This window comes from Anarrhichthys ocellatus, unplaced genomic scaffold, assembly GCF_004355925.1.
Source record: "Anarrhichthys ocellatus isolate YVR2014 unplaced genomic scaffold, GSC_Weel_1.0 scaffold130, whole genome shotgun sequence".
In the NCBI taxonomy this organism is placed as follows: domain Eukaryota; kingdom Metazoa; phylum Chordata; class Actinopteri; order Perciformes; family Anarhichadidae; genus Anarrhichthys; species Anarrhichthys ocellatus.
Window position 1 is genome coordinate 145,237 of NW_022280160.1, and position 21,629 is coordinate 166,865.

The 21,629-nt window shown below is 47.4% G+C and overlaps 1 protein-coding gene across 1 annotated transcript in view; it reads right to left on the reverse strand.

Annotated features, from left to right (window-relative positions):
- Window positions 1-21,629, reverse strand: part of ttn.2 (titin, tandem duplicate 2) — a 238,002-nt gene that overhangs the window by 27,354 nt on the left and 189,019 nt on the right. Inside the window, exons 208-217 of the mRNA XM_031877239.1 lie at window positions 21,289-21,591; window positions 4,063-21,156; window positions 3,667-3,963; window positions 2,875-3,462; window positions 2,461-2,763; window positions 2,066-2,362; window positions 1,545-1,832; window positions 624-923; window positions 286-437; window positions 30-180 (exon numbers count right to left, since the gene is read on the reverse strand). Of these exons, the coding sequence (XP_031733099.1) occupies window positions 30-180; window positions 286-437; window positions 624-923; window positions 1,545-1,832; window positions 2,066-2,362; window positions 2,461-2,763; window positions 2,875-3,462; window positions 3,667-3,963; window positions 4,063-21,156; window positions 21,289-21,591 (19,773 nt within the window). The remainder of the gene's footprint in view (window positions 1-29; window positions 181-285; window positions 438-623; window positions 924-1,544; window positions 1,833-2,065; window positions 2,363-2,460; window positions 2,764-2,874; window positions 3,463-3,666; window positions 3,964-4,062; window positions 21,157-21,288; window positions 21,592-21,629) is intronic.

Below are 21,629 nucleotides of genomic sequence, written 5' to 3' on the forward strand. Positions count from 1 at the left end.
GCAATGCTAAGTGATAAGTAAAAGCATACCGATGGGGTCGTAGGCCTTGTAGAGGTCAGAAGCCTCCGAGTAGTTTCCTGCTCCAGCCTTGTTGACAGCACAAACTCTGTACTGGTACTCGTTGTTCTCCGTCAGGTTGGTGACTTTCTGCCTGGTGTCTCTGATGGTGCCCTTCACCACCTGGCCAACAAAAAAAGTATGTTATGATGCCTGCACATGCTAGTTATCAGTTTGGCTTCTTTTACCTAAGTACAAAATCTGTAAAGGTCAGGACAGCAAACAAACCTTGAACCACTGCAGACTCTTCTTCTCCCTCTTCTCCAGGTAGTAGCCGTCGATGTCGCTGCCTCCATCCAACGCCGGTCTTTCCCAGATCACTGTCATGGTAGACTTGGTGATCATAGTCACTTTAGGCTTGGATGGCTCGCTAGGAGCAACTGTACGAAAGCAAAATAATGTTAGATGTAATAAAATAGTTCCCATTGTTGAAAAAACATCGAAAATCTTTTTTGCCATTTGTATATATGACAAATGTGAAATAATACATTGAAGTGTAGCAATTTTTTCGAAGCAAATGATCAACTCTGGATCGAACAGCAGTTGAGTTTATTCCGTTTGCTTACCAAATGCATTCTTTGCGATTATAGGTTCAGACTCCAGTGGGTCTCCGACGCCATACTTGTTGACTCCACGGATTCTGAAGATGTACTCATTGCCCTGGATGAGTCTGGGCACGTTAACAATGCAGTCGACCAATTTCTCTGAGATAATGGACCACATGACCCTGCTGGTTTCCCTCTTTTCCACAATATAATGCGTGACCATGGCACCGCCCTCGTCAGCAGGCGGGGACCACATGATGGTGATGTTGTCGGCCGTCACCTTCTTAAACTGAATCTCTCCAGCAGGAGGGCCTGGCTTGTCTGGGAAGGGGGAGGACATATTCATGCACGTTAGGGTCTAGATAGATAGATAGATAGATAGATAGATGTATACTTTATTCATCCCCAGGGGGAAATTTGTTTGTAGCAGCAGCAAACGAAGTTACAGAGTAAACATAAAAATATGAAAGATGAAAGATGCTCAATATATACAATAAGATAACAGAGCAGAATATAATAACATTTAAAGAAAATTTAAAGAAAATAAAAAATGCACAGTATATACAATAAAATAGAATGGTATAAGTTAACTAACTAGGTAAAAAACAGTAGTGCAAGGATCACCAACAGCAAACAACAACAGTTAGCAGTGTTGTCGTCAATTGAAGGATGATCTGGCCAGAGGTGATTTATTGTACAGTCTAATAGCAGTGGGCAGGAATGTTCCCCTGTATCGGTCCTTGTGACAGCGGAGCTGAATCAGTCTATTGGAGAAAGTGCTCCGCTGTCCCTGCAGTAGGTGGTGGAGAGGGTGGTCCGGGTTATCCAATATGGATAATAGTGTCTTCAGTGTCCTCCTCTCCACTATACTTTTAGATAAAGATAGATTTCATGCAAGGCAAAATTATCGTCATAAATACAGTTTAAATAATATCTGAATACCTTGAATGAGCAGCCTGACCATGCCGGACGCAGTTCCTAGGGAATTCTTCACCTTGACCTCATAGATTCCAGAGTTAAGGCGAGTGGTTTCCTTCAGGAACAAATTGGTGGACTCAAATGTGTGTTTGAAAGAGAGCTGGGCAGTAGGCTCGAGCTCTCTGCCATCCTTAAACCACTCAATAGTGGGAGCCGGTTTGGCTGTGATATTAAACTTGAGCTCCACATTAGATTCAGCCATGTACTTGACTTCGCTGAAGTACTCTTGAGGTATATCAATCTCTGGGGCACCTGGATGATAAACAAAAAATCAGGCAGGTGAATTCAAATTCTGATGGATATATGCATCATATATGATGGAACATGATGGACAAGAGAGTAGCTAGGATTCTTGTGGTGAAAAAAGTATATTTCCATGCGGTGTCCCAAATGTAACTTGTTAATTCTCTGAGGAGAGCAAATGCACTAAATGTTATGGCAAACCATAGTTTGGAATAAAATACTGAAAAACAAAAGAGACCTACCATAGGTGTCCACACATGTGGCTGGTCCAGCTGTCATGGATGGGTTGCTCACTGAGCCAACGGCATTCTTGGCCATGACTCTAAACTCGTACGTCTCGTCCTGGGTTAGGCCAGTCACAGTGAAGCGGGTTTCTGAGACATTGACGAGGTTAGTCTTGGACCACCTGGCACTAACGCCTTCTCTCTTCTCAATGATGTAACCGGTGATTGGGGATCCGCCATCGTAGTTGGGCCTCTGCCAGACCAGGCTAATGGAATTCTTGGTGATGTCACTTATACGAACGTTGGTCGGTGGCTCTGCAGGAACAACGGAAACTCATTATAAGACAACTGCTGCTAAGAAGCAATATCAGATATTCTTGATTGCTAAAGAAAGGTTTTGACATTCCACTCACCACAGGCATCAATAGCCAGCACTGCATCAGACATCTTGCTGAAGGCACTGATTCCAGCAGCGTTCTCTGCTGCTACCTTGAACTCGTAAATGAGTCCAGCATTGATGTTGGTGACCTTGAAGTGTGTTGCACGGATCACCATTTTGTTGACCCTCTGCCAAAGGATGCTGTTCCTGTCTTTCATCTGGAGATGGTAGCCAAACACATGGCTGCCGCCATCTGACTGAGGCTCCTTCCAGGCCAAATTGATGGTCTCCCTGGTTACACGAGTAATCTCTGGAGGTGATGGAGCTTCAGGAATAGCTGGGGGTAAAATTCAGAGATAAAGGGTGTTACCTTGTTCATCATGAAAAACAGAATAGAAAACATAATAACGTGATGATAAAAGAGGGAAGTAAAACAAAGATCACTTACTGTAAGGAAGTCTGACAGTGACAGTTGGCGAGTCAATGTGCTCGCTGATTCCATATCTGTTCTCAGCCCTGATTCTGAACTGGTACTCCAAGCCAGTGGTCAGCTTCATGACCTTCATGGTGCAGCGGGCCACAGCAGAAGAGACATCCATCCAGTTGGCTGTGGTTGTCTCTCTCTTCTGGATGATGTAGTTGGTGATAGGGCTGCAACCTTCATATGCCGGTGGGAACCAATTCAGGCTCACGCTGTCCTCTGTGACGTCAAACAGCTCCACAGGTCCAACTGGAGCACTGGGGCGGTCCAGAACCATTATTTTTACAAAGGATTTGGTGGTTCCACTGGAGTTGGAGGCGGTGATATCGTAGCGTCCTGAGTCTCCAGCAATGCTCTCACGTAAAATGATCTTGATGCTGTCAGGGGTGACTTCAGAGTTGAACCTCATTGTTGACTTGAGCCGAACGTTATCCTTGGACAGGGAGACTTGAGGCAAAGGCCGGCCTGTGAGTGGGATGTCACACTTGAGGGTGGAGCCGGCTCTAACATACAATGTGTTGTGGGGGAAGTCATTCATATTGATCTCAGGAGATTCTGGAGGAATAAAGTAACAAAGTGAGTTATAGCAGGGGAAACTGAGAGAAATATTGTGTAGTTTGACTTGGTTATTCCCTGGTTATATACAATAATTACAAGTAATGGATATTGGCTTATTGTTAAATACACACTGTTGTGTGTGTTTCTTAGTCTTCACAAATCACATTGTTGAATCTGATCAGCCTGATCTATAACACCTACCAAGCTGGTCTTTGACCACTACTGGGGTGACCATTTCCTTAATATCACTGAAGCCAGCATGGTTCTCTGCTCTGACTCTGAAGAAGTACTCGGCATTCTCCCTCAGACCAGACACTGTGAAGTGGATGGACTTGGTCACGCCACACTTAACCCACTTCTCCTGGCCTTTCTCCAGAGCTTCCAGCAGGTATCCAGTAATTCTGCTGCCTCCGTCTTGTTCTGGTTTGGCCCAGACCAGGGACACGCTCTCCTTGGTAACATCAATCACACCCAGCTTTGGTGGTGGACTTGGTTTTTCTGGAGAAAAAGGACATAATGTGTTTTATTTTAATAATCTGGTATTATCTTTTGCCTAACAATTAGAATATATAACTTTATGGACTTAAAATTCAATACCTGTGATCTTGGTTGCCTCTTTGGTCTCAGCAGAAACACCAACACCGTACTCATTCTCGCCTGTCACTCTGAAGAAGTAGACCCCTCCCTCCAGCACGTCCATCACCTTGTACGTCAGTCTGTTGCAAGTGTCAGTCAACCTGGTCCAGCCTTTTTGGCTGGCCTCACGGATATCAACAAGGTAGTTCTTGACTGGTCCTCCTCCTTCATTCTCAGGAGTGTCCCAGGTTACAGTAGCAGAGATCTTGGTCACGTCCTTGACCTCTACATGGGCAGGAGGTCCAGGAGAATCCAGGACTCTGACATTGAGTGTCAAGCAGGAGGTTCCAGCTACGCTGGACAAGGTGATGGTGTATTTGCCAGAGTCATTGCGAGTTGCTTTCTCTAAGGTGATGGAGGTGAAGGTGTCTGTGGTGTCAATGACAGCACGAACTCTAAGGTCAATATCAGGCTTAGACCATGTAACACTGGGGATGGGTTTGCCTCTGAAGGGTACTGTCATGGTGAATGAGCTACCATCCTTCACAATGAGAGTCTTCCTCATCTCATTGCTGATGTCAAAGACTGGCTCCTCCTCTCTTTCTTTGGCGACCTGTTTGTCTGATTCAGGACTGGGCTCACTGGTTCCAATCTTGTTAATGGACTTGATGACAAATACATATTCAGCCCCAGGTGTCAATCCCACCACTGTAAACTCTGTATTCTTGGTATTCTGGACTCCAGTAATCCATTCGTCATCGAAAGTATTCCTGTATTTGACTCTGTAACCAGTCACAGGTGATCCACCATCAAATAGTGGCTTATTCCATGACAAGGTGACTGTTGTCTTTGAAGAGTCGATGATCTTTGGCTTAGCAGGAGGTGAAGGCAGGAACAGTGGGTCTTCAGCCTTTGTAAGTGGGCAAGGAACGCTGGGAGCACTGAGGCCAGCAGAGTTCTCTGCAAACACTCGATACTCATACTCACCGCCCTGACGAAGGTGTGAAGCTTTGACTCTGAGGTCATAAACAGGTTTCTTGTTGACACGGCACCAGCGAAGGCCAGTCTTCTCTCGCTTTTCAATGACATAGCCAGCGAGACTGCTGCCACCATCAGAAACTGGTCTTTCCCAACAGATGGTCATTGCCTCACTAGTAATTGAGGTGACCTGTACATTAGTGGGAGCGGCAGGCACAGTGAATGGATCCACGGCCTTTGATGGATCACTCTCCAGGGCCTCACCATCCCCATATTTGTTGACTCCCCTGACTCTGAAGATGTACTCATTTCCTTTGAGCAACTTGGTCACTTTACAGGTGGTTGCCTTCATGTCACCATAGACAATAGTCCAGGTGAGGCGACTGGTCTCACGTTTCTCAACAATGTAGTGCATGATTTCAGCTCCACCATCCTCCTGAGGGGGGCCCCAATTTATGGTGCATTTCTCGCCTGTCAGGCCAGATACTGCCAGAGGTCCCGAGGCAGGTCCAGGTCTGTCCAGAACTTTACAGTTGATAGCCACAGACCGGGTTCCTGCTACATTGTGCAAGGTCAGGACATACTGGCCAGAGTCCCTCCTGATAGTGTCTCTGACAATCAGTGTAGTTGTGAAATTGGTGGAGGTGATTTCACACCTGGCCTTCTCCTCAATCTCCTTTCCATCCTTAGACCATGATACAACTGGGAGTGGACGGCCCGTGATTTCAGCATCAATTCTAATGATCTCTCCAGCCTTAATGACAACCAGCTGTCTTAACTTATCTTCCAGGATAATAGTGGGAGGGTCAACATCATCCTTGACTGTGACGGGACCGGTGCTCTCTGAGGGAGCACTTAATAGCTCTGCAGAATTCTTAGTGATGACGTGGAAGTCATATTGGACATCTTCTGTGAGGCCTGTGACATCAAAGTAGGTGTCTTGCAGGTTGGTGAAGTTGCATTTTAGCCAGCGGCCATTGGGAAGTTCTTTACGCTCAACAATGTACCCAGTTACCTTTATTCCGCCATCATACTCTGGCTTCTCCCAGAAGAGGGAAACTGAGGTCCTGGTAATGTTGGTGACTCTAAGGTTACGTGGAGATTCACATGGATCCCTGGCTGCCACAGGGTCACTGGCCTTAGTGCAAGGACCAATTCCAGCCATGTTCTCAGCATAGACTCTAAACTGATACAGCAGGCCTTCTTCAATGTCTGTCATTTTAAACTGGTTCTCAGCCAGCAGACCTCTGTTGACCTTGGTCCACAGGATGCTGCTTTGGTCTTTGCATTCAATGTGATAACCAATTACAGGGCTGCCACCATCACTGGCAGGTCTGCCCCATACCACGAGCATGCCGTACTTGGTGGCATGGGAAACATGGACATTGGTTGGAGGGCCAGGAGGCTCGAAGGGATACTGAGCAATAACGGGAGTAGAGTCAATGGCAGAACTCTTGCCGTAACGGTTCTCAGCTGCAATACGGAACTGATACTCTGTTCCGTGATTAAGACGAGACACCTTGATTGATGTCCTGGCTACTGTGGCTGAGACAATCTGCCATGAGGTTGTGGTAGTGTCTCTCTTCTCCACAACATAGTTGTTAATTTGGCATCCACCATCATAGGTTGGAGCATCCCAAGACAGAGAGATAAAGTCAGCGCTCACATCATCCATCTTAATGTTGCTGGGTGGGCCAGGTTTGTCTAGGATTATAACAGATATTTCAGCTGTGTTGGTGCCAACTGAGTTTGTCAGAGTAATCACATACTTTCCTACATCCTCCTTGGTTGCATCCTTGATGACAATCTTGGATGAGGTCTTGGAAGTAAGAACATTAACCCTTGTTGTCTGCTTAAGCACTTGGCCATCCTTCTTCCAGGACACTTCAGGATGAGGTCTGCCTCTGAAGGGAACATCAATCTTCAGGTCATCTCCTGCTTTTACACTGTATGTGTCGTACAACAGGTTGACGGTGGGCTCCATCGTGATGTCCTTTACAACCACAGGGGTAGCCAGAGGCTTAGCATCACTCTTGCCCTTGTCATTCACAGCAGTCACCCTGAAGGAATATTCCTCTCCAGTTGTGAGTCCACCAATAGTAGCTTCTAGTGCTTTGACTTCACTGCACACGGACCATTTATCATCTCCCTTTGGCTGCATCTCAACAATAAAGTTTGTAATCTTGCTACCTCCATCATGATCAGGTTTCTCCCAGGAAAGAGAGACTGTATGACGAGTTACGTCAACCAGGACAATCTTCCCAGGGGGCAAAGGAGCCTCAGCCACCTTGACTTGGTCCGTGGAGGCAGGCAGACCTACTCCGAGCTCATTCACAGCCAACACACGGAAATAGTATCGGCCTCCCTCCTGCAGGTCGGAAATGAGGTAAGAGTTCCTCACACAGTTGGTGCAAACACTAGTGAAAGCCATTCTCTTCTGCTCTCTCTTCTCCACAATATAGTGTGATATCTTAGCCCCACCATCTATTGAAGGAGGCTCCCAGGAGAGAGAGACAGAAGTTCTCTTCACATCCTTAACCACCAGGTTGGTAGGAGCGCTGGGGGAGTCCAGAACTCTGACATTGATAAAGGCTGATTTAGAACCACTGAGGTTCTCAAGGTTCAGTAAATATTTGCCAGTGTCGAATCTATCGACATTCTCGATCACCAGCATTGTGTAAGAGCTTGTGACTTCAATCTGGGCACGCTCATTCAAAGTGCCATCGGCTTTTGACCATTTGACCTCTGGCTCTGGCTTTCCTCTGATTGTCACAAACAGACGCAAGGAAGCGGTGGCACGAACATTGACCATCTTCCTCAGGTCAGCATCTAGTTCAATTTCAGGAGCCTCCAGCTTCTCTGCAGCGATAACAGAACCAGGAAGGTCCACATGCTCTCCTACTCCCTCACAGTTAACGGCACAGATGCGGAAGTTGTACTCTGCATTCTCCTTCAGATGCTTTACAGTGTAGTGAGTGGCCTGAACACCAGTGGGTGGTGTGCAAGTGATCCATTCATCATCTGCTGCCTCCTTCCTTTCAATAACATATCCGCTTATCTGTGCTCCACCATCATAGATAGGCCTGGACCAGGACAGGGAAATCGTGGTGCTTGAATGGCCGGTGACTTTGAGGTTATTTGGAGATCCTGGTGGATAAATGGCATCACAGGCTTTGATATATTCAGTTGGTGCACTAGGCTTTCCCACACCACCAGCATTTTCAGCTGAGATCCTGAATTCATAGGAGTGGCCCTCTGTGAGGCCAGCGCATCTGAATCTCAGGTCACTTAGTCTCTTCTTATTGCACTTAGTCCATCTGATGCCATCCATATCACGTTTTTCAAGGATATATCCTTCAATCTCGGCTCCTCCATTATGCTCTGGTCTCTCCCATGTAAGTACAATGGAGTCCCTAGTGATAGCGCTGGTCTCTAGGTTGGAGGGGGCACTGGGAGTGGTGAAGGGGTTACGAGCAAAAACAGGCTCAGATTCCAAAGGTTCACCAACACCATATTTATTCACAGCAGTGACTCTAAAGATGTATTCATTGCCGGGCAGCAGTTTTGTGATTTTGTAGCTGATGGCCTGGATCTTGGACTCAATCACGGTCCATGACAAACGACTGGTCTCCCTCTTCTCAATGATGTAGTGCGAGATGCTGGCTCCACCATCATGTGAGGGATGGTTCCAGTGCAGATAACATTTTTCAGCTGTGACCCCTTTGACTTCTAGCGGGCCATCTGGAGGACCAGGTCTATCCAGAACTTTAACATTAACTGGGACAATCTTGATTCCTCCTACATTGACAAGTTTGAGGTAAAAGTGCCCACCATCCACCCTCATGCAATCCTTGACTGTCAGGATGGTACGTGTGAGGGTGGTCTTGACCTCCATTCTTGGTGTGGTTTGGTCAATCTCTTTTCCATCCTTTAACCAAATTACTTCAGGCAGAGGCTTGCCAGTATAGTCGGCATCAATGACAAATGTCTCACCAGCACTAACAACAGTCATATCCTTGAATTTAGAATCCATGGTGGCATCTGGAGCCTCAATTTCATCTTTGGCAGTAATCTCTCCTGTGCTCTGAGAAGGACGGCTGGAAATTCCTGCAGCATTCCTGGCAATGACTCTGTACTCATAAACACAGTCCTCAGTCAGGCCAGTGACTGTGTACTGGGTAGTAATGATGTTGGTGAAGCTGGCCTTCATCCAGCGGGTATCTGGGTGCTTCTTCCTCTCAATCACATAGCCAGTGATTGCACTGCCTCCATCATACTGTGGCCGTGTCCACTGAAGCATCACAAGATTTCTGGTAATATTAATGGCCTCAGGAGTGCCTGGTGGGTCACAGGGGTCCCTGGCTACTGTGCTCGCAGAGACCTTGCTAGCTGGGCTGAGTCCAGCAATGTTCTCAGCATAAACTCTGAATTCATACTCAATAGCTTCTTCCAGCTCTGAAGTCTTGAAACGTGCGTCTGGGATTAGAAGCTTGTTGAGTTTAGTCCACAAGAGGCTGTTCTTCTCCTTTCTCTCGAGGTGATAGCCTAGGACTGGGCTTCCTCCGTTGTTGGTGGGAGCTTTCCACTCAACAACCATGTTTTCCTTTGTTGCAGCAGAAACAGTTGGTGTTCCAGGTGCAGCAGGCTCACTGAATGGATACTGAGCAATAACATTGGAAGAGACAATGGCAGAACTCTTTCCATATCTATTCTCAGCAGACACTCTGAATTGATACTCAATTCCAGTCTTTAAATTGGTGACTTTGATGGTTGTTCTGGCAATAGTAGCAGACACAATCTGCCATGCTGTTGTGGTGGTATCTCTCTTCTCCACAATGTAGTTGTTGATCTGACAGCCTCCAGTATACTCTGGTGGCTCCCAGGAGAAGGTGACATAATTAGAGCTCACCTCCTCAATCTTCACAGGGCCTGTGGGTGGGCCTGGCTTTTCAAGAATGACGACAGTAATCTCCTCTGTAGCTGTTCCAACACTGCTGGTGGCTGTGATGGTGTATTTACCAGAATCTTCTCTATTTGCATCCTTGATGCACAGCTTAGTGGATGATAGTGTGCTGGCTACATTTAGTCTAGTTGTCTCCTTAAGAGCTTGTCCATCTTTCTTCCATTCAACCTGAGGAACAGGGCGCCCAATCACTGGAATCTCAATCTTCAGATCCTCACCATTCTGTATACTGTAAGTGTTGACTGTCATCTTGAATCCGGGCTTGATAGTTACATCTTTAGCAGTGACTGGTGCAGCCAGAGGCCTGGGGTCACTCTTTCCCTTTTCATTGAAAGCTGATACTCTAAAGAAGTACTCATGACCCACACTTAGGCTTGTGACGGTGCCCTCACAAGTTTTGGTTGTGGCGGCCACCACCCATTCTTCTGAACCCACAGGCTGCATCTCAATGTAGTAGCCCATAATCCTGCTGCCTCCATCATGGTCTGGCTTCTCCCAGGAGAAGGAGGCAGAGGTTTTGGACACTTCAGTCAAAGTGACTTTACCGACTGATAGAGGAGGCTCAGAGGTCTTAACTGAGTCTTCTGTCTCAGCTGACTGTCCAACACCAAACTCATTCTCTGCTAAGATTCTGAAATAGTAGATTTGTCCCTCAGTGAGGCCGGTGATACGGTAGCTTGTCTTTGTGCACTTGTTGTCCACGTTAGAATAAACTATCCTGGTTGACTCACGCTTTTCAACCAGGTAATTCTTGATTCTTGAACCTCCATCAATAAGAGGAGGCTCCCAGGTCAAAGTGACACTTTCCCTCTTAATGTCTTTTACTGTCAGATTCACAGGGGCCCCTGGAGTGTCCAGAACTTTAACAGAAACAAAGGCTGATTTGGTGCCAGCGCTATTTTCCAAGTTGAGGATGTATTTTCCAGCATCATATTTGTCACAGACATCAATGGAGAGCTGTGAGTATTCTTCACCAGAATCTATCTGAGCTTTAATGGGCAGTAATCCATCCTCTTTGGCCCAGCTGATCTCAGGAGTAGGATGGCCTTTGAATGGAATACAGATTCTCATTGAGCCTCCTGCACGAACAACCATTCCCTTCCTGAGCTCTGCATCCAGAATCATCTCTGGAGGATCAAGCTTATCCAATGGTTTCACGACTCCCTCGATCTCGGTGGGCTCACCAACACCCAGCTTGTTAATTGCACATATGCGCACCTTGTATTCCTGGTGCTCTATCAACTTAGTGATGGTAAACTTGGTAGCATTAACTCCAGAAGGTGGGGTGCATATGCTCCACTCCTCCTCATCAGCCTTAGTAATTTCCACAGCGTATCCTTGAATCTCACAACCACCATCATAGATAGGCCGGTGCCAGGCCAGACTGATGGTGTCTTTAGTCACATTGACCACATGGGCATTGGAGGGACAGCCCGGTTCAAAGGAAGGGTCACAGGCTTTGAGGTAGGATGTAGGTGGGCTTGACTGACCCACTCCAGCTACATTCTCAGCAGATACCCTGAATTCATATTCATGGTCCTCAGTCAGTCCAGTTACTCTGAAACGTAAGTCTGTCACTCTGCGTTTGTTGCACTTGGTCCATCTCACTCCAGCTCTGTCTCTCTTCTCAACAATGTAACCACCAATCTCACTGCCTCCAGTTGTCTCAGGGCGGTTCCAGCAGACAGTCATGGAATCTCTGGTAATGTTAGTGATTTCAAGCTCCTGAGGTGAGCCAGGGGGAACAAATGGATTTCTCATGATAACTGGCACTGATTCAAGAGGCTCGCCCGTTCCGTATTTGTTGACAGCCATGACTCTGAAGATGTACTCATTGCCCTTCAACAGTTTGGTAACCTTGAACATGGTAGCTCCACAGTCACTGGAGACTACAGTCCATGCCAGGCGGCTGGTTTCTCTCTTCTGAATGATGTAGTGTGAAATGCTAGCTCCTCCATCGTGCCTGGGGGGCAACCATGACAGTGAGCACTTTTCCTCAGTGGCATTGCTGACGGTGAGAGGTCCCTCTGAGGGACCGGGTCTGTCCAGGACCTTCACACTGAATGGGACAGTCTTAGTTCCAGCTACATTAGTCAGAACCAGTGTGTACTGTCCACCATCCACTCTGATGGCCTCTTTCACAACGAGCAAAGCCTTAAAATCTGTGTTTTTGATCTCAGCTCTTGCCGAGTTTTCAACTTCAACATTTCCCTTGAACCACTGAGCTGCGGGGATGGGCTTTCCTTCCACACTGGCCTCCAAACTGAAAATCTCTCCAGCATTGATAACAATGGTCTGGTTGTACATAGGATCTGTCTCACACTTAGGCGGGTCAATTTCATCCATGGCTGTGATGGATCCTGTGCTCTCAGAGGGCTTGCTGACAGCACCAGCTGCATTCCTTGCAATTACTCTGAAATCATATTTACTGTTTTCTGTCAGACCAGTAACTGTGAATTCATGTTCAATGACGTTTGCAAAGCTGGCCTTCATCCACTTTCCCTCAGGAAGGTCACGATTCTCCACTACATAGCCAGTAATTAAGCTTCCACCATCATACTCTGGAGCAGTCCACTTCAGCTTCACTGAGTGCCTGGTCACAATCACAGCCTCAGGACGGCCAGGAGGATAACATGGGTCACGGGCTACATAAACCTCAGAGACTTTGCTGCATTTTCCGATGCCAACAATATTCTCAGCATATACTCTGTACTCGTACTCAATGCCTTCCTCAAGAGGAGTAGATTTGAACCTGCAATCTTGGATGAGCATTTTGTTGATCTTGGTCCAGAGGATACTGTTCTTCTCCTTACGCTCCAGATGGTAGCCCAAAATGGCACTTCCTCCATCAGATGGGGGTTTGTGCCACTCAACCACCATATAGTCTTTAGAGTATGTAGACACAAATGGTGTTCCTGATGGGCCAGGCTCCTGGAACGGATACTGAGCCACAACAGGCGTTGAATCGATTGCATAACTCTTTCCATATCTGTTCTCAGCATAGATTCTGAACTGGTATTCACTGCCTGTCTTCAGATTGCTCACTTTTAGCGTGGTTCTTGCCAGTGTGGCAGATAAGACCACCCAGTTGGTTGTTGTTGTGTCTCTCTTCTCAACCACATAGTTGGAGATTGGGCAACCACCTGTATATGTAGGAGGTTCCCAGTTAAGAGTCATACACTCAGCACTGACATCCTCAAATTTGACAGGGCCTGTTGGTGGGCCTGGTTTGTCCAGGGTAATCACCTCAATAGTGGCATCCTTGGAACCCAGGGTATTGAAAATATTGATGCTGTACATGCCTCCATCCTCTTTGGTAGCATCTTTTATGGTGAGAGTGGTGTGACGTGCTGAGTCAGTGACATTGACTCTGGTGGTCTGCTTAAGGGCTGCTCCATCCTTGGTCCAAGTGATAGTTGGCTTTGGATGACCAGCAAATGGGACCTCAATCTTGAGGTCATACCCCACCTGGACACTGTAGGTGCTCATTTTGGGTCTAACAGAAGGCTCAATCACAAGGTCCTTAGTTACAACTGATTGGGCCAGTTGTCTGGGGTCACTTTTGCCCTTGTCATTTACAGCAAAAACTCTGAACTGGTACTCTTCCCCCTTGAGCAGATTTGTCACTACAGTCTCCAGTGCTTTCCCACTGGTGCACAGAGACCAAATTTCGCTGTCCTTAGGTGCCAATTCAACTTCATAGTGACTGATCCTACTGCCGCCGTCATGTTCAGGCTTCTCCCAGGATAGAGTTACGGTGCTACAAGTGACGTCAACAACACTGACTTTACCAGGTGGCTGAGGCTTTTCAGATATCTTAACTGGTTCTATAGTTTTAACAGGGAGACCCACACCATATTCATTCTCAGCCGAGACTCTGAAGAAGAAGATTCCACCCTCTGGAAGAGGTTCAACTTTCCATGACATCTTGTTGCAGGTGGTGATGGGAGAATAAACTTTCCTAGTGCTCTCACGCTTCTCAACAATATAATGCTTAATCTTTGAGCCACCATCTAGATGTGGAGGCTCCCATGTGAGAGTGACGGAATTTTTGGTAATCTCTTTCACCAAGAAGTTAGCTGGTGGACCAGGTGAATCCAAGACTCTGACACTGATGAAGACTGACTTCACTCCGCTGGCATTCTCTGCAGTCAGGGTGTACTTGCCAGTGTCAAATCTGTCAACATTCTCAATGACAAGTGTAGCATAGCTGCTTGTATTGTCAATCAGGGCAGTTTCCTTAATCTCACCCTCAGCCTTCCCCCATTTCACCTCAGGAGCTGGACGACCTCTCACAGGAACAAACAGCCTGAGAGTACTTGCTGATCTAATGTTGATCATCTTTCTCATATCAGTATCCAAGTCAAGATCAGGGGCCTCAAGCTTTTCCTCCAACAGAATTTTTCCTGGAATATCAGCATGCTCCCCAACACCAATTTTGTTGATGGCACACACTCTGAATTGGTATTCGTGCTTCTCCAGAAGCTTTTTCACTGTAAACTTGGTGTCTGTGATTCCAGTTGGAGGAGTGCACATAAACCACTCATCAGTTGCTACATCGCAGGCCTCAACAATGTAAGCCTGAATCTCACAGCCACCGTCATAGATGGGTTTGCTCCATGTCAGGGAAACAGTGGACCGTGATGTGTCCACCACCTTGGGGTTGTTTGGTGGGCCTGCTTTGAAGATTGGATCCAATGCTTTGTAGTACACGGTTGGTGCACTAGGTGTGCCAACCCCTGCAGTATTTTCAGCAGCAACTCTGAATTCATAGCTGTGGTTTTCTAGGAGCCCTGTCACTCTGAAGCGCAGCTCACTCACTGTGCGCTTGTTGCACCTGGTCCATCTCACACCGTCCTTATCACGTTTCTCAACAATGTATCCCTGAATAGGGCTGCCACCATCATTAGTTGGTCTATCCCAGGTCACCACCATTGAGTCTTTGGTGATTGTGGAGACTTCTACATCTGTTGGTGAGTTGGAAGTGACAAATTGATTTTTGGCAATCATCGCCTCAGATTCCAGAGGCTCACCAACTCCGTATTTGTTGACTGGAATCACTCTGAAGATGTACTCATTACCAGGAAGAAGTTTTGTGATCTTCAGGCTCAGTGTCTGAACATTTTGTTCAACTACAGTCCAAACCAGTCGGCTGGTTTCCCTCCTCTCAACAATGTAATGGGAAACATCGCTACCTCCATCTTGCAGGGGAGATTTCCAGGCAATGGTGCATTTCTCATTGGTGACCCCATAGATGGAGATAGGGCCCTCGGGTGGACCTGGTCTGTCCAGGACCTTGACATTAATGTTAACTGATTTCTCTCCTCCAACATTTTTTACCAGCAAAGTGTACTGACCTCCATCAACACGGATAGCTTCTCTAACCACTATGCAAGCTGTGAAGTCTGTGTTCTTGACCTCTAGGCGTGCTGCTTCAGAAATCTCTTGGCCTTCCTTCAGCCAGTGTACAGTGGGCACAGGCTTACCGGAGATACCAGCATCAAGCCTGAATGTCTCTCCAGCATTTACCACCACATTCTGGGAGTACTTAGCTTCTAAGTCAATCTTGGGTGGATCCACCTCATCCTTAGCAGTGATGGTTCCAGTAGAATCAGAGGGCTGGCTGGAGACACCTGCTGAATTCCTGGCGATGACACGGAACTCGTAAATTTGATCTTCAGTAAGTCCTGTGACAACAAATTTAGTCTCAATGACGTTGGCGAAACTAGCTTTCATCCAGCGGCCGGCTCCTTCCTTCTTCTCAACCACATAGCCTGTGATCTTGATGCCGCCGTCATAGTCAGGTTTGGTCCATCTGAGTGTCACTTGGTTTCTTGTCACAATGACAGCCTCTGGTTTTCCTGGTCTGTCACAAGGATCTCTGGCCACTTGCATTTCACTCAGTTTGCTGGCTTTGCTGAGGCCAACAATGTTCTCGGCATAGATTCTGAACTCATATTCAATACCCTCCTCAAGGCCAACCACCTTAAATCTGTTCTCTGGGATTAGTTGTTTGTTCTGTTTCACCCACAGTATACTGTTTCTCTCCTTGAGCTCCAAGTGGTAGCCCAGAATTTTGCTCCCACCATCATTGCTGGGTGTATCCCAAACAACCACCATGCTCTCCTTGGTGGCTGACTGGACCACAACAGAACGTGGTGAGCCGGGCACTTCAAATGGATACTGAGCAACAATAGTTTCAGAGAGCAGGACAGAGGACTTGCCATATCTATTCTCTGCAGCAATCCTAAACTGGTACTCAACTCCAGTCTTCAGACGGGCTGCCTTGATAGTGGTTCTGGCCACAGTAGCTGACACAATCTGCCAGTTAGTGGTAGATGTGTCTCTCTTCTCAACAATGTAATTGCTGATGGCACATCCACCGTCATACTCTGGTGGATTCCAGGACAACACCGCGCTGTCAGCAGTGACCTCATCCAGCTTAATTGGGCCAGTTGGAGGAACAGGCTTATCTAAAACAATGACACTGACGTCTGTAGATGCTTCTCCAACTCTGTTGGTCAGTTTGATGGTGTATGTGCCCACATCATCTCTGCAAGCCTCCTTAATAACCAGGAGAAGGTTTTTGTCTGTGGCTTCAGCATTAACTCTTGTTGTCTCCTTGAGAACAATGCCATCTTTGAGCCAAGTTGCTGTAGCCTTTGGACAGGCAGCATATGGCACATCTATCTTCAGATCATCTCCTGCTAGCACACTGAATGTGCTGAAAATCAGTTTGAAGGTTGGTGAGATGACTAGGTCTTTAGCCACCACAGGCAAACTAAGAGGACGTGGATCACTAACTCCCTTTTCATTGGCGGCTGAGATACGGAACATGTACTCCTCTCCCTGTGTAAGGCCAGTTACAAGAGCCGCATTGGTCTTTACCACCATGACCTGGGTCCACTTCTCACTGCCTTTACCCTGCATCTCAACAATATAGCCTGTGATTCTGCTGCCACCATCATAGTCAGGCTTTTCCCAGGTTAGTGCGACACTGGAGCTGGTAACTTCAAGAAGGGACACTTTACCTGGTGGTAGAGGCTTCTCTGACACTTTAATTGATTCAGGAGTCTCTACTGGGAGACCAATGCCATATTCATTCTCAGCAAGGATTCTAAAGCAGTACATCTTTCCTTCCTCCAGGTCTCCAACTTTCCAACTGGACTTGTGGCAGCTGGCACAGACTGTTGAGTAGGCCTTTCTGGTTGACTCTCGCTTCTCCACAATGTAGTTGCGAACTCTGGAGCCACCATCAATGAGAGGTGCATCCCAAACGAGGGAAACTGAATCTCTGGTGATCTCCTTGACAAACAGATTCTGAGGGGCTCCAGGAGTATCAAGCACCCGGACATTAATAAAGGCTGTTTTGCTTCCTGAGGCATTTTCCACCGTCACCATGTATTTACCTGCATCAAACCTGTCAACGTTGTCTACCTGAAGAGTGGTGAATGATGAGGTGATTTCAATGTTAGCTCTGTCCAGGGATTCTCCATGCTCTCTTGACCATTTAACTTCAGGTACTGGTCTGCCCTTGATAGGAACAAAGAGTCTCAGTGTGCTACAGGCTCTGAGGCTGACCACCTTACGCAGCTCTGCTCCAAGTTCAATTTCTGGGGGAAGCTGTCTGTCTTCAGCCTTGGGTGTCCCAGGAACAGCAGCGGGTTCTCCCACTCCCTCACAATTAGTGGCACAGACGTTGATTTTGTACTCTTGGTTTTCCTTCAAGTTGGTAATGGTGAAGGAAGTGGCTGTCCATCCCTTCTTGGGAGTGTGTATTGTCCACTCATCCTCCTCAGGGAGGCAGGTCTCCACAATGTAACCAGTGATTTCAGAACCACCATCGTAGACAGGCTTGTTCCAGGCAAGGGTGACGGAAGACTTGGTTGTGTCCAGCACTCTTGGGTTCCCTGGTGGTCCAGGCTGGAAGATGGTGTCTACAGCTTTGTAGAATGGACTGGAAAGACTAGGCTGGCTAAGACCAGCATTATTCTCAGCAAAAATTCTGAATTCATATTCATGTCCTGGTGTGAGGCCAGAGGCCTTGAAGCGCAGGTCAGTTACAGTCCTCTTGTTGCATTTCACCCATCGCAGGCCAATCTTATCCCTTCTCTCAATTATGTAGGTGTTTAATCTGCTGCCTCCATCATGTTCAGGGCGCTCCCAGCAGACGACCATGGAGTCCTTGGTAATGGTGGTGACTTCAGGCTGCTGTGGTGGGTCACTGGGGACATACGGGTTGGCACAGATGACAGGTTCCGACTCCAGAGGCTCACCCACCCCATACTTGTTAACAGCCATGACTCTGAAGATGTATTCATTGCCCTTCAGGAGCTTGGTGACTTTGAACCTGTTTGCCTGAAGTTCTGTGGCCACGTTTGTCCATGCCAATCTACTGGTCTCTCGCCTCTGAATGATAAAGTACTCGATCTTGGCACCACCATCATGTGTTGGATGTAGCCAGTTAAGGACACATTTCTCAGCAGTGACATCAGTAACACTGAGGGAGTCTGGTGGCCCAGGTCTGTCGAGCACCTTGACATTGAAGTTGAACTTGGCAAAGCCACCGGGATTGCTGGCGGTGAGTGTAAAAGCACCTCCGTCCCTCCTCAGGGAGTCTTTGTTCATTAGAGTTGTGTGGAAGTCGGTTGTCTTTATCTCTAGCTTGGCTGTATCCTCAAGCTCCTTTCCTTCCTTGGTCCATACCAGAGATGGGATTGGCCTGCCAGTCACGTTGGCCTCCAGCTTGAACAAATCTCCTGCCATGACAACAACATTGCTGCTATACAATGCATCAACATTAAGCCTGGGCTCTTCAATGTCATCTCTGCATATGATTGCCTCTGATGACTGGGATGGAGCACTGACAGCACCAGCTGAGTTTCTAGCAAACACACGGAATTCATAAGTTGCATCTTCGATCAGACCACTGACTGTGTAGATGGTTTCTTGGATGTTGTTAAAGTTGGCTTTAAGCCAGCGTCCATTGGGCATCTCTCTCCTCTCTACTGTGTATCCAGTGATGGAAAATCCACCATCTCCCTCCGGTTTGGTCCACGAAACTGTCACCTCATGTCTGGTGATATTCAGTGCCACAGGTCTGCCTGGTGGGTCAACTGGGTCCAGAGCATACATAGTCTCAGAGGGTTTGCTTGGTTTGCTGAGACCAGCCATGTTTTCAGCAATAACACGGTGTTCATACCCGATTCCATCAACAAGGCCTGTTGATTTGAAGATATTTCCAACAACAATTGCTTTGCTGATTCTCTGCCACAGAATGCTATTTTTCTCTTTTCTGTCCACGTGATAGCCAAGGATGACACTACCACCATCAGAGGAAGGCTCATTCCAGCTCAGAGTCTGAGCATCCTTGTTGAAAGATGTGACCACAGGAGCGCCTGGCTGGCCCGGCACATCAAATGGATACGCAGCCACCACTGGTTCAGAGATAATGCATGGTCCAATGCCATATCTGTTCTGGGCCTTGACACGGAATTGATATTGGGTTCCAGTGTTGAGTCGGCCTGCCTTGAATGTGGTGCGGATCACTGTAGCTGCCAACTCCATCCAAGAAGTACCAATAGTCTCCCGCATCTCAACAATATAGTTGTTGATGGGAACGCCTCCATCATTCTCTGGTGCCTCCCAAGACATGAGAACATAATCACATGAAACCTCGTCCAGCTTTATGGGACCAGTGGGAGGACCTGGGATGTCGTGGACCAGGACTGTGATCGTCTCAGTCACTGTGCCCAGCATGTTCTTTCCAGTCATGGAATACTGGCCTCCATCTTTCCTCTTCACCTCACTGATGTTGAGGATAGTTGACATTGGTGTGGTTTCAATGTTCATTCTTTGTGTCTCCTTGAGCCCTATGTCTCCCTTCTTCCAGGAAACCACAGGTCTGGGTTTACCGAGCACTGGAATCTCCACCTTGATGCGATCCCCTGCTTTGGCGATTACCGTCATCTGGTAGACTCCACGCAGGTCAAATGAAGGAGCAGATAACTGCTCTTTGATAATAGCAGGTCTGCTCTCACGTGGGTCACTCCTGCCTGATGCATTGACAGCCATTATGCGGAAGGTATATTCTGCGCCCTCAATCAGATCTGTGACAGTGTAGTCCAGAGCCTTCAAGGTGTCCACATGGACCCACTGGTCAGTGTCCTTCTTCTGGGCCTCAATGACGTATCCAGTAATCAAGCTGCCACCATCATGAAGGGGCTTGGTCCATGCCAGACTAGCACTGTTAGCTGACACATCTGTAACATACAAGTTATCTGGTGCTGAGGGGGCCTGAGACACCCTGATTGGCTCTGGGGATTCAGCAGGCTCACCTATGCCCAGGTCATTCTCAGCAGAGATACGGAAGTAGTAGTAAGCTCCCTCCTCAAGGTCTATAAACTTGAAGGAGCACTTCTGCCATGTAGTGCTAATTACTGTGTAGGCCTTCTTGGTGGCCTCCCTCTTCTCAATAACATAGTTGCAAATCTTAGAACCACCATCGATTATAGGGATTTCCCACTGGAGAGTGATGCTGTTCTTGGTGATCTCTCTGGGCTTGACGTTGACTGGTGGTCCTGGTGTGTCCAAAACCTTCACATTAACAAAGCCGGTCTTCTTCCCAGCAACGTTCTCGAGACACAGGTTGTACTTTCCAGCATCGTATCTGGTGCAGTCAGGAATAACCAGTAGAGTGTAGGACTCTGTGGTGTCAATGTGTGCACGTCTTTTCAGGTTGGTATCATCTTTGCTCCAGGTTACTTCAGGAACTGGACGACCCCTGATGGGAACAAAGATACGAATTGAAGCACGGCACCTGACCACCAGGGTTTTCCTGAGTTCAGCATCCAGCTCAAAGTCTGGCAGCGTCTCCTGGTCCACCAGTTCAATCACTTTCTCAACCTCTGCAGGCTCACCAACTCCCTCCGAGTTTACAGCAGTGACTCTGAAGTGGTATTTGCCTCCTTTTTGAAGTTTACCAATGACATATTCAGTAGCTTTCAATGGATACTGTGTCTCCACCTCCCAGTCATCATGCCCTTCCTTTTTGTACTCAACAATATATCCTTCTACTTCAAGACCCCCATCATAGTGGGGTCGGCCCCAGGCGAAGGAAGCTGTGGTTTTTGTGGTGTCTGTAATTCTGGCGTTGGATGGAGGACCAGGTGGATCTAATAAACAAGAAAAACATTTAGGAATTAAAATGCGGGTGCTTGATGTGTATTTTCTGACTTTTCTGCATATGCAACTCTCCTATCTTAAAATATGATCCAGAATAATGTGATGAGTCTAGTTTTACTTACATACAATGTCCTTGGTCATCACAGGTTGTGATGGCTCACTTGGCTCCCCAAATCCAGCCTTGTTCTCAGCAGTGACTCTAAACTCATACTCTACTCCCTCAGTTAGGCCTTGCACCTTAAAGCGCAGGTCAGGGACCGACCTCTTACTGGCTCTCACCCATCTCATTCCTCTTCTCTCTTTCCTCTCTACACAATATCCTCTGATGTCACTTCCCCCGTCCTGTGCTGGTCTCTTCCATGAAATGGTGACAGCGTTCCTAATGATGTTATCAACCTCTGGGACTGAAGGTGGGCCTGGTGGGCCTGGAGAAACAAAGAACGGAAGAACATTTTAGTCAGTT